The sequence below is a fragment of the Chamaea fasciata genome, unplaced genomic scaffold, assembly GCF_029207755.1.
Source record: "Chamaea fasciata isolate MVZ Bird 193981 ecotype frontalis unplaced genomic scaffold, bChaFas1.0.hap1 SCAF_16, whole genome shotgun sequence".
Lineage (NCBI taxonomy): Eukaryota > Metazoa > Chordata > Aves > Passeriformes > Sylviidae > Chamaea > Chamaea fasciata.
The window spans coordinates 4,533,565-4,545,599 of NW_027094101.1; the positions used below are offsets into that span (position 1 = coordinate 4,533,565).

A 12,035-nucleotide genomic window follows, 5' to 3' on the forward strand; every position below is an offset into this window, starting at 1 on the left:
AAACCTTGGCCTATTCATTTAAAAGTTTTTCTACTTTTTTGTTACTAAAATAAGTGTGCAACATCAAGAGTAGTTACATTTTTTTACTGTCTCAGGGAAGTATTTGTTCTCAATCCTTTCTTCCTGTCCTCCCGTTTTCCACTTGCTGTTCATCAAACACTTACACACAAAGTTTTGAAATATTTTGATTAGTGCAAAAGTAACCTTTTAGACTTAGTCTAAGGACTAAAGCTGAGACTGAATTTTTTCTCCAAATCTCTCCGTATTTCTGATGTTTGTAACCTGGGTCGTCCCATCCTTCTTTCATGGCATCTGTACCTTACTCAGGTCATGCCCAATAGAAGTTTTAATTCCTGAAGCCTTGTTTTTATCTCTAGGGACTCTGATGATTCTGAAATCTGCATGCAGCAACAACCCCAGCTACATTGACAGGCTGATCTCAGTTTTCATGAGATCCCTGCAGAAGATGGTCAGGGAACACCTGAACCCACAGGCAACAGCAGGAACAGCAGAAGCAAGTACAGGTATTACCTTACACTGTCCGTTAATGATTAGAAGTGTTATATAGTATTAAAATATTTTCATCCTAAAGGAACTCAAATGACTTTGCAGGGTTTGTGTGCATTATTACTTGTTGAAAAATACTTCAGCCTGAGTGAGTAGTATTACTAAAGTACTGAGAGCTAAAAGTGCACTTACGAGTTCCAATTACCTGCTTAATGTATTAATTTTAGTATTAGCCCAACTTTCCAGTGGAGGGTCAGTGAAACATTTGTTGAGCTGCAGCATAAATAGAAGTACTGAAATTCTTCAAGGCTTTAGTGTCGAGGGGACAGGGGCTGAATTTTTTTGATTGCTCTGTGCTTTCATTTTTTTTTTACTCCTTCCTATTTTATAATATTGGAATGACTGTGTTTGAATTAACTTGTTGGAGCTGATGCTTTAGCTTTTAATCTTTAAATAACATTATTTTCAGTCAGTATAATTCTGTCTGTTGTCAAATGAATTAGGTCATGAGTCATTGAAAAATCAGATGTTCTTGTAGAAGAAAATTCAGTGCTGGTAAGGGGCCCTGTAATTTACTAATGAGTAAGCTACTGAAGTAAACACTTTGAAAGAATTGCTGCTGTTAGATTCCCAGTCCATACTTTAATTAGGTAAATGAGGACCTTGTAAATTTTATTAGCACTGAGAAACAATTGGAAAATTATTAAACTTCATAGATAAGCAAGTCAGGAAATTAGCTGAACAGAATTAGGGAATTAGCTGCATCACAGACAATTTCTTTCACAAAGTTAATTGTAGTTTTTCAGTATTAGTGGTCTGTAATACCTTTTACTAAAGATTTGCAGAAAGGAAAGGACAGAGTTGGCTTTGGGATTTTGAGTGGATTTGGTTTTGAAAGGAGTCATAGAATCATGGAATGGTTTGGGTTAGACGTAACCTTAAAGATCATTGAATTCCTGTTCTTTGCCATGGGCAGGGACACCTTCCACTGGACAGTTGCTAATAAAGCCCCATCCACCCTGGCCTTGGGTTCTGCCTTCCTTGTGTAGCAATGTCAAGTAGTAATTCTGAACACATTATTTCTGGGGATTTATTTCCAGGCAATAGATGATGTTGCTGGTATTTTTAAAATTACAGCATCTTATCTGGAAATCTTTTCCTGGGTGTTTCGTAAGTGTACACACAACTCTAATCCTTTTTTTGCATCCATAGCAGGTACAAGTGAGCTGGTAATGCTGAGTCTGGATCTTGTGAAAACTCGCCTGGCTGTGATGAGCATGGAGATGAGGAAAAATTTTATCCAAGCTATTCTAACATCTCTCATTGAAAAATCCACTGATGCCAAAATTCTTCGTGCAGTGGTAAAAATAGTGGAGGAGTGGGTGAAAAACAATTCCCCGATGGCAGCTAATCAGGTAAATTGAGTAGATGAAGTCATCATTGCTCTCAAATACTAAATAACTATGATTAGCCACTGTAATTCATCAGTTTTGACAATGAGGTTTGTAATGATCTGTTAAGTATGTTTAGACGCCCTTGATGATGTTTAGACTATTTTCATTCCCTATGAAAATAGCTGCAGCTATTGATACTTGGCATTTTATAGGCTTATATTTGGTGTTTGATCTCAAATGCTATTTTGTGGAGAACTTCCTTTAAAGTAAAAGTTTTATAATATACTTCACATGAACCTGGATAGAGAGACTCTTCCGGAGGAAGATGACTAATGCTGATAGAAATTGTTACTCTGTAACATTTTGTGGCTTCCTCAATCTGCCATATTTTTGTTAAGAGCTGAGCTCTTTACAGTCTAGTGCAGTACAAAAGGACCTACCTTTTATAATATACATCAAAACTTTTTAATCCCTGAACAACTTAAACTTATTTTTGGTCACAATTTTAAAATTCTCCAGCGTATATTAGAAGGATAAATGACTGAGTTATTTTTCTTTTTAAGAACTATGACCTACCAAGCTCTTTTTCAGTACTTTAGAAGTGAAAGAGTCATGTAAAGGATGGCTGAGTTGTAGTTTGAATGTGCTAGTTCTCTGCATGTTTTAAGATGAATTGACAAAATTAATCATGTCTTCTTTTACCACAGACACCTACTCTCCGGGAGAAGTCCATTTTACTGGTGAAAATGATGACTTACATTGAAAAGCGTTTTCCAGAGGACCTTGAATTAAATGCTCAGTTCTTAGACCTTGTTAACTACGTCTATAGGTAATTATAGCAATTAATCATTTATTGCAGCTTGTTGGTTCATAATTTGTACCATATATGAACTTTATAACATGTCATCAATCTTTTTAGATCCGAATTAAAGGATATATTTTATTTTTTTCTAAAACGCAAAATAAATTCACTTTGCTGAGGCCACAGTGCATATTTATGGAAGGCAATTCAAAACCAGAAATTCCTTAGTGAGGATTATGACTTTTGGCACTGATAAAATACCTCCATCCCAGCTTCTTTCTTTCCCAAGATACCAAGGCACTCTTGTAGCTGACTGTATTCTCAACACTGTGGTTGCAGCTAAGATCTGTCTTTTCACATTCATTGGATATAAAGATTCTTTTTCCTTGAAACTTTATTGTAAATCAGACTTTCAGGAGAGTTACTTTCCCAGGTAGACTTGCAGATTTTGGACCACAATGAAATAATTAAAATAGTCACCTTTTCAACAAATGCCAGGTATTTAATGGTGTGCTGCTGCCTCACATCCTTTTGCAGTCACTTTACTGCTATACTCTGCTGATTCACTGTGCGAAACCTTAGTGTGCACAAAGTGCTCAGAAAATTTTATCAATCAATACCATTTGTCATTTCAAACACACATACAAATGTGGCTCAGTGTTTCACAATTACAAGATTTTATCCTGAAAGAGTACTTCTACAGATAGTTCTGGGGCAGTTTTACAGCAAGCAGCAATATTTTCTTTGCTGTTTCTCTCAAAAGCTGCACCTGGATGTTTGCCACATGACAGAATGTCACCTCTTCAGATTTTTAGCATGTTATACAAAGCCTAGGAGTCTTCTCTTTCTAATGGCTCTGTTATTTCATCTGTACTCATTTCAGGGATGAGAATCTTTCTGGGAGTGAACTTACAGCTAAACTGGAGCCAGCATTTCTCTCTGGTTTGCGCTGTGCCCAGCCACTCATCCGAGCCAAATTCTTCGAGGTCTTTGACAATTCCATGAAACGTCGCGTTTACGAGCGCTTGCTTTACGTGACCTGTTCCCAAAACTGGGAAGCAATGGGAAATCACTTCTGGATAAAGCAGTGCATCGAGGTAGGGAAACTCCTTGTATCAGAAATGCAATTAGAAATACGTTTTATTCTTTATTTTTCCTCGTTGAGTGTAAAAGCATTATGTGTGTGTGTTGTCTGTATCAAAGCTGAAAGTACCAAGTCTGCTGCCTCAGCTCCTGTGGTGCTTAAAAATACAGACAATGGCTAAACAGTGAAATGCTGATGCTTGGGAAGTGGCTTTAATATAAATATTTAAAATCTATTTTCTCTGCCAAAAGCTTAATGACCAGGTTAATACTTAAGGAGAACAGTCTCTTATAATCGATAATGACTATGAAAATACCCCAAGAATTGTTATAGGAGAAGATTTCAGGAAAACTGTTAAAGCTGGAATGTCTCCTCTAACAGTATGACAGCTGTTAGGTGGGATTGCATTGAAATGAAATTGCATCTTTGCTTGGTTTATTTAAAATAAAATGGGACAAAACCTTTTATTTTAACAATTTGCATATTAAAGCATGAATTTAAGGTGATTGTGAACATCCTTTTTAGGGTAACAGAGTCGTGTTTATTAGCAGATAGGGGGCACTTAATACATGTGTTAAAAAGTACAAAATACAGCTTTTAGGCCTAGGAGATCTATTAATAAAGGTGATAAATAAAGTTACTATTAAGGTGATAATTAAACTTACTATTGCGATTTTTGAGTTGTTTTTAAGTATTAAACCATAGTGATGTTTTCTTTGAAGTACTACAGTAAAATGTATCTTCAAAAACTCCTGTTACTTTTCCACGTGGTAGCTGCTGTTGGCAGTGTGTGAGAGGAACACCACGATTGGCACAAGCTGCCAGGGGGCCATGCTGCCCTCCATCACCAATGTCATCAACCTCGCTGACAGCCACGACAGGGCAGCCTTTGCCATGGTCACACACGTCAAGCAAGAGCCTCGGGAGAGGGAGAACAGCGAATCCAAAGAGGAGGTAACTGACAGAAAGTACTGGGGGAAAAGCAACCTCTATGGTGGAATTTAGCTCTTCCCAGTTTCTCGCCAGATAGCTTTGGAAAATGTGTGATGGAGATGATGTGTCTCGTGGTTTAAGCATGTGTGGGTCTCTCAGAACTCCCATTCATTCATTTAGCCTTCAGCACCCTAGGCAATTACAGATCTGAACCTGAAGAAGTAGCAGAAACAGTGAGGCCTGAAATAAATTGATCAGGAGGGTGTTTTCTATTGTGGAAAATAAGCAAAAGTACACAGAAGATGCCTGTTTTTACTTAATGAGTTGTTTATTTCTGTGTAGGATGTTGAAATAGACATTGAATTGGCTCCGGGAGATCAGACCAGCACTCCCAAAACAAAGGAACTGTCAGAGAAGGACATTGGCAACCAGCTGCACATGCTGACCAACAGGCATGACAAATTCCTCGACTCCCTTCGGGAAGTGAAGGTGGGTGCAGGTTGTTGGTGGCAAACCACTTTAATCCTAAAATCTTCAAACTGATCTGAGGTGGGGGTTTTTTTCCTTTTTCTATCTCACACTTCTCATTTTTTAGCTGAGTTTTCCTATGTAAACATCTCTTGTAATCTGTAATTTCTTATTTGCCTATGGTAAAAAATTCTTAAGCCTTGACTTCATTGCGAGTTATTACTATATCCCTGTCCTACGAAATTAAATATCATCCTCCTTCACTTTAAGTGTATTTAAACAATTCAGTTCAGAAACTAGTGGTGACAAACACAGGGTATGGGATCAAAATGTGTATCAGCATCTTATGATTAAATAATTTCTAAGAAAATAATTTAGCTGAAAGCTATGTTTAAATAGCTCCACACTAGCAGCAGCTCTATCCAATTAACCTGATTATACCTATTACCAACATGATCAACATCTTCCCTTTTTCCTTCGTTTTTTTTGGTGGTTACAGTAATGAATCAGAGTCTTGATCAACATGAAATAGAACTAATTTCTTGTTGCAAGTCTATATTGCTAAAGGAAACGTATTTTTGTTGAAAAGACATTAGTATTTCTACTGAAACAACTGTATAACTGAGCTGTTTTGCCACAGGATTAATTGCATTTTCCTATTTCTATACATCTGTCTGTTAACAGACGGGAGCCTTGCTGAGTGCCTTTGTTCAGTTATGTCACATCTCTACACCTTTGGCAGAGAAGACTTGGATACAGCTATTTTCACGACTTTGGAAAATCTTGTCTGACAGACAGCAACATGTGAGAACCTCTCTGTCTCCCACTTGCAGATTCCTCTTTGTAAATGACTGCTGTTCCAGGAAAATGTATTTGTGTGGTGACTTTGTTCACCAGCTTTGAGATATTTGCCATTCTCTCACTGTTGAATGCTGTGTACCTGTATCAATACATATTTTGAAAGAAATAGGGCCTTTCATTTTACAAAGAGAAACGTACTTATTGAATGGTTGTTCCCTATACTAAAGAGATTTTAAATCTGATTTCTCCAACTGAAGAATCTGAATAGAGAGATAATATTTTGTTTTTTCTTCTAGGCTCTAGCAGGTGAAATAAGCCCTTTCTTGTGCAGTGGAAGCCATCAGGTGCAGCGAGATTGCCAGCCAAGTGCCCTGAACTGCTTTGTGGAAGCAATGTCACAGTGTGTTCCTCCCATTCCCATCAGACCTTGTGTCCTGAAATACTTGGGTAAAACTCACAACCTCTGGTTTCGTTCTACACTGATGCTGGAACATCAAGCCTTTGAAAAAGGACTGAGTCTGCAGATTAAGCCTAAACAGACAACAGAATTTTATGAGCAGGAAAGCATAACTCCTCCTCAACAGGTAGTGTTATATTTATTGAAGTATCTTATGAAACACAAAGAGAAAAACCTAACACTGACAAGTCCTCCACTAAACCATATCCCCAGGTCTCACATTTTACATGTATTTTAAACACCTCCAAGGGCAGTGACTCTGGGCAGCCTGTTCCAGTTCTTCACAGCCTTTTCAGTGAAGAGATTTTTCATAATATCAAATCTAATAAACCTCTCCTGGTGCAACTTGAAGCTGTTTCCTCTTGTCCTGTTGTAATATTGACTTGAATTGAAAAATTTTGTTTTCTATGATTCAATCTGTTGTGTTAGGGAAGACAGGCAAGAGTCAGTGTACGAGCCTTAGGATTTTTTTTTTTGTTGTTGTGCAGTGTTGTTCTCAGTACATGGTTATTACTAATTTCTTGCCTTGTAGAGTTTCAAAGATAGTTTTAGTAAGTTTTATAAACACTTCTCTATTTCCATGTCTCTCTCAGGTTGCCTCAGTGTAGAACATGAGATTTGTGCCTACTGTGCTTAAAAAAGACAGGTTGACTGTGGAGAAATCTGTGTTCTTAACATTGTAGGAAATCCTGGATTCCCTTGCTGAGCTCTACTCTTTGTTACAAGAGGAGGATATGTGGGCTGGGCTGTGGCAGAAACGCTGCAAATTCCCAGAGACAGCGACAGCCATTGCCTATGAACAGCATGGCTTTTTTGAACAGGTACAGTCTTAATTTTAGAAATCATCTGAGTAGTTCTACTGTCAGGATGAATATTCTGGACAGCAGGAAAAAACTCTGAATATTAATTAATAACTTCAGTCCTGTAAAATAGGATGTGCCATGGCTTCCCTACTGTCTACAGTAGTACTTTAAGGCCTTGTAATACTGAGGTAAGGTGAAATTTTTGTGATGGTTCCATGAAACTGTCAGATTTTCATGACATTTTTCAAGCTCCCAAATAATAGCTATATTCGGGAATGTATTTAACAGACTTGGCTTTTTTTTCCCAAGTCATCAAGGGTTTTCTTATCACTTATTTTTTTTTAAAAAAAAGAGTACTGAGTTATTGTATATATAGCAGATGGAAACATGGTGTGGTTGGATTTTCTTTAGGCGCAGGAGACTTATGAAAAAGCAATGGAGAAGGCTAAAAAGGAGCACGAAAGGAACAACGCTTCCCCTTCCATCTTTCCCGAGTACCAGCTCTGGGAGGACCACTGGATTCGGTAAGACTTCAGAGCTGATGTGGAGCAAGTATTTTACCCTGCAATAGAACCTAAATGCCCTGCTCTTGGTTTGAAGCATTAGTTATGAGAATAAATTTATCTCAGGACTTAACTCAGATACAAGGGAAACTTGAGGGAATTAAAAAAGCTATTTTGTATTCCCTTAACAGAGCCTCAGTAGTGATCTGCCTGAATTGCTGTAAAAATGTTAATTTGCTATTGGTGGAAACAGACTGGAGCTAAAATTTGTTTTTCCTTTTTGAAATGGTTGTTTTGGGAGACACAAAATGCAGGTCTTCCCTGTTCACAGATTTTTGTATTATAACTGATAATAAATAAATAAATAAATAAAAAAGTCTTCCCATCTGGATAAAACTTCTGCAGTGCTTGCAAAGCAGTGTGTTGACAAACAAATATGCAGATAATATTCTGATACACAACATCTCTTGTCACTTTTATTGAATTTTTTGGTGTTTTTTTTTGTTTTGTTTTGTAACAAAATTGACACTGCATTTGATTTTCTTAGTTGCTCAAAAGAGTTGAACCAGTGGGAGCCTTTGACAGAATATGGACAGTCCAAGGGTCACATAAACCCTTACCTGGTGTTGAAGTGTGCCTGGAGGGTCTCAAACTGGATTGCTATGAAGGAGGCTCTGGTGCAGGTGAGGGCCTTTTGTGCTCATGTTTAGTTTATCCTCCTCCTGCCTTGGGTATCTTCATCCCAACTGTTTTAAGAACCATCCCATGAGAATAAGATGGTGGTTACTGTTCTGTAGGCTGCTATAAAATGTCAGACTGTATGGACATCTTGAGCTTCTTGAGGCCAATGGCACACTTCTGTTGGAGCTGCCAGTAGAATTGTCTGGAATTTTTTTTTAAGCATTATATATGGTGTCACTAATCTAAAGAAGATGGAAAAGGTGGGGGATTTTTTGTGTTTTGGTTTGGTTTTTCTTCAGTTTGTTTTTTCTGTTTTGTTTTAATGTTAAAGAAATATATTCTCTTTTCATGGTAGGTAGAGTTGTTCATCTGTGATGAGTTAATATAGAAACATTAACCAGATGTAAAACTGAAGTCTAAAAGGTGAGAATGTTGCATTAAATCACAGGTGGAAAGGAGTTTGCAGATCTTTCTTGAACTGTTGTATACAGTGGGACAATACTGGAATTACTGTGCCTAAGATGCTAGAATTTGCAGTAAAGGGGTGAAGTACGTATTTAAAATACAATGTGAAGCCAAATCTCTAAGTAGCAAACTGCACATGCAAAAAGCCCCCCTGTCCTATGGATGCTATTTACATTTTAATTCATTTCTTTTGTTCCTATAACACTTAGTATTTTGTGTCCTATTTAAGTATGCAGCTTCAGAGGCCAAGTATAGAAACATGTGAGAAACCTTTAAAGCCTAAAATAGAACTATATTGTACAGTATATCATAAGCCCTGGGCTTGAAGAGAGTGAAATAGATCATGTCTGACAGCTTCTGGTTTTGGACAATTGCAAGTTGAGTGGAAGTGACAACCCTGAGTAAGTGCTGATATGCTTTAGCTGCAGTTACATTAAATGAGGTATTTTCAGTAATGAGACATTTACCAAATGACTGAGGAGAAGATGCTGCTGAAGCCATAAATGGAGCCTTTGTGACTCTACTTAGGTTCTTGTAAAAGTGTCAGCACACGTTTGCATAAATATTGGGATCTGAAGGAATAATTGATTCTGTGCTGCTGTACTCACTACTCCAATTTTATTGATATTCTTTAATGTGGCTGTTTTTTGTCAAGCTCCATGGTTGATTCACAAGAGAGGCCAGAAACGATGGCAAATATCTATCACTTTTCGTAAATCTTTGTGAAAGATTTTTAATAATCTGCCCATTAAAGTTGAGCTATTAAAACAGCAAGTAGCCTTTGATAGGACCCAAGACTCATTTCCATTTGCTCACACTGCCATTGTGTTTAATGATCCAGTAGATAACATAATAAAGAAGGAGATTATTTTCACTGTGTAAGTGTAAGGATGCTACCTGGCACTTTCTCTTTGCTGGCTGAGGCGTAAAAGTTAGTTGAGGCTAACAGGGATAACAATTGTAATGGTCACCATACAGCTTATCAACAGGAGGATGATGCTGGGGGATTTCTGTGTAACCATAAAGGGCTTGATGTAAAGTGGTGGTAAAAGAGGTGAAAAAGTTTTAGTTGAAAGGCCTGCAGCATCAGCTGGTGAGCACTGGCTCAGTGCAAGTTTGCTGTAAAATACTTACAGAATTTAGGTGCTGCACAATTCAAGTGCTTTGCTGGGTTTAGTTGCCGTATTTACACTGTTCCAGAATTCTAAGGAAATGGCTTAAAATTATTTTATAAATTATTTTAGCACTATGACCTGACTTTGTACCTGTGAACAGAAATTACTTTAGCATAAATGAGAAGGTTGGTTGGTGATTACTTGAAAAAATACTAGCTGTTTATTTTCATAAACTTAGCAATACCCTGGAGCAGCCAGGGGATATAATGCTGCATGATGTGGGACAGGTAGGGACAGGATCCTGTTGGTGAGATGTTGCCATTACATGTTCTGGAGCCCCAGAAGCATTTCAGACATAGCGTATATTATCTGCTGAGAAGCATTTTCTGGCTTTGTACAGGGGGAATTGTTTGCTGTGAACTTCCTGCTCCTTTGGCAGGGTTGCTTTGGGCTGGCTCAGCTCTTTGAGCTGCATTACAGTTGTCAGTGTAAAAATACCCCAGCAGCAAGCTTGGGCATGGGCACTTGTACTGTAGTGCTGAATTGGTAGTTTATGTGTTAGCCTGCCCTTGCCAGTTACTTTAGGAGAGCTGAAACTCCTCTAGTGACATAAATGTTAATACTTCAATCCAATGTTTTTAAAAAAGATGGTTTTTTTAAAACCCCAAAGCTGTTTGTTTAAGCAGGCTTTAAAAAAAATTACCTGTTTGTGTAGGGAAAGATCTTTACTGGGTGTTTTTCCTATTCTACAACCAGGTGGAGCTGAGTTGTCCAAAAGAGATGGCCTGGAAGGTGAACATGTACAGGGGGTACCTGGCCATCTGCCACCCCGAGGAGCAGCAGCTGAACTTCATCGAGCGGCTGGTGGAGATGGCGAGCAGCCTGGCCATCCGCGAGTGGCGGCGCCTGCCCCACGTCGTGTCCCACGTCCACACCCCCCTGCTCCAGGTAACAGCAAACTCTTCTTCTTTCCAGTCCTCCTCTCTTGATGCTGTTGTCCGCCACAACGACACAGATTCTGACTTCAGGAGGCTGAAAATGACTCCGTTATTTTTTGGGATGTGTCTCCTTTTTGTATTCTACGCAGACCAATTCGATTGGTGAAACAGAGACAAACCTCTTCAATCACATTGGTCAGACCAGAGGGACATCAAGAGGAAGTCTCTTCTAGGGAAAGAATGTAAACAAAGTTGCAGTTACAAAAACATGTCTCTTGTTTACAGAAAATTCCCTGGGAATATCTCAGGCAAGAAACCAGGGCTACACTCTGTTGTTGTAGGACACGGAAGACTCCAAATATTTCAGAAGGCAAAGAGTATAGAAAAAGAAGGCTTTATTGTTTAAATTCTTACTATCTTTTATAAGGTGTTCTGATACAGACTTAACACGATTGTTGAATAGGAACTACACCTCTCTAATGCCATTGGTTAAACTAGAGAAACAGCAAACACCAGACAGACAACAATTGTTTGGAAAAAAAATAGTTGTTTACCAAGATTGTTTTAAAAAAAAAATATCTCAAGCTCACACTCCTCCAGTAGCAGGTCTCAGAACTTTTAGTAGCTGCAAATGTAAAATATTTTACTGTATATAGTCCTGATTGTTTTTGCATCTTGGGGTTTTTTTTTTTTGTTCAAAGTTGCAGAATGTGTGTTTCTATTTCTTCAAAGTTGCTTATCAGGAACAGCTTGAAAGAGATTGAACCCACCCTTTTTCAGACCTCCAGAAATATTTTTTGGGAAGCACTTGGCACAATTCTGATTATATGGAATATGTAGTTTAACTATTACATGAAATGAAATAACATGTATTACATGGTGAAAAATGAATGGTTGTGAAGTTTGCAACTTTCACACACATTTTACCATAACAGGAATGGATTTCTGTTTCCTTTTGAAATGTATAAAATACCAACACCCTGCTGTTTTCTCTTTGGTTTAATCATGTAAATAATTCATTTTGCAACTGTAAGAGAAGAATTTTTGAGAGTAGATGTTTTATTGACAAGTATAATCACACGGA

The 12,035-nt window shown here is 38.0% G+C and overlaps 1 protein-coding gene across 1 annotated transcript in view; it reads left to right on the forward strand.

The window, feature by feature from the left end:
* The window catches only part of TRRAP (transformation/transcription domain associated protein), a 75,463-nt gene that overhangs the window by 40,073 nt on the left and 23,355 nt on the right, over positions 1–12,035 (forward strand). Inside the window, exons 47-58 of the mRNA XM_066197744.1 lie at positions 378–524; positions 1,720–1,922; positions 2,609–2,730; positions 3,587–3,800; positions 4,562–4,741; positions 5,063–5,209; positions 5,873–5,992; positions 6,286–6,573; positions 7,130–7,267; positions 7,661–7,773; positions 8,300–8,435; positions 10,770–10,961. Of these exons, the coding sequence (XP_066053841.1) occupies positions 378–524; positions 1,720–1,922; positions 2,609–2,730; positions 3,587–3,800; positions 4,562–4,741; positions 5,063–5,209; positions 5,873–5,992; positions 6,286–6,573; positions 7,130–7,267; positions 7,661–7,773; positions 8,300–8,435; positions 10,770–10,961 (2,000 nt within the window). The remainder of the gene's footprint in view (positions 1–377; positions 525–1,719; positions 1,923–2,608; positions 2,731–3,586; positions 3,801–4,561; positions 4,742–5,062; positions 5,210–5,872; positions 5,993–6,285; positions 6,574–7,129; positions 7,268–7,660; positions 7,774–8,299; positions 8,436–10,769; positions 10,962–12,035) is intronic.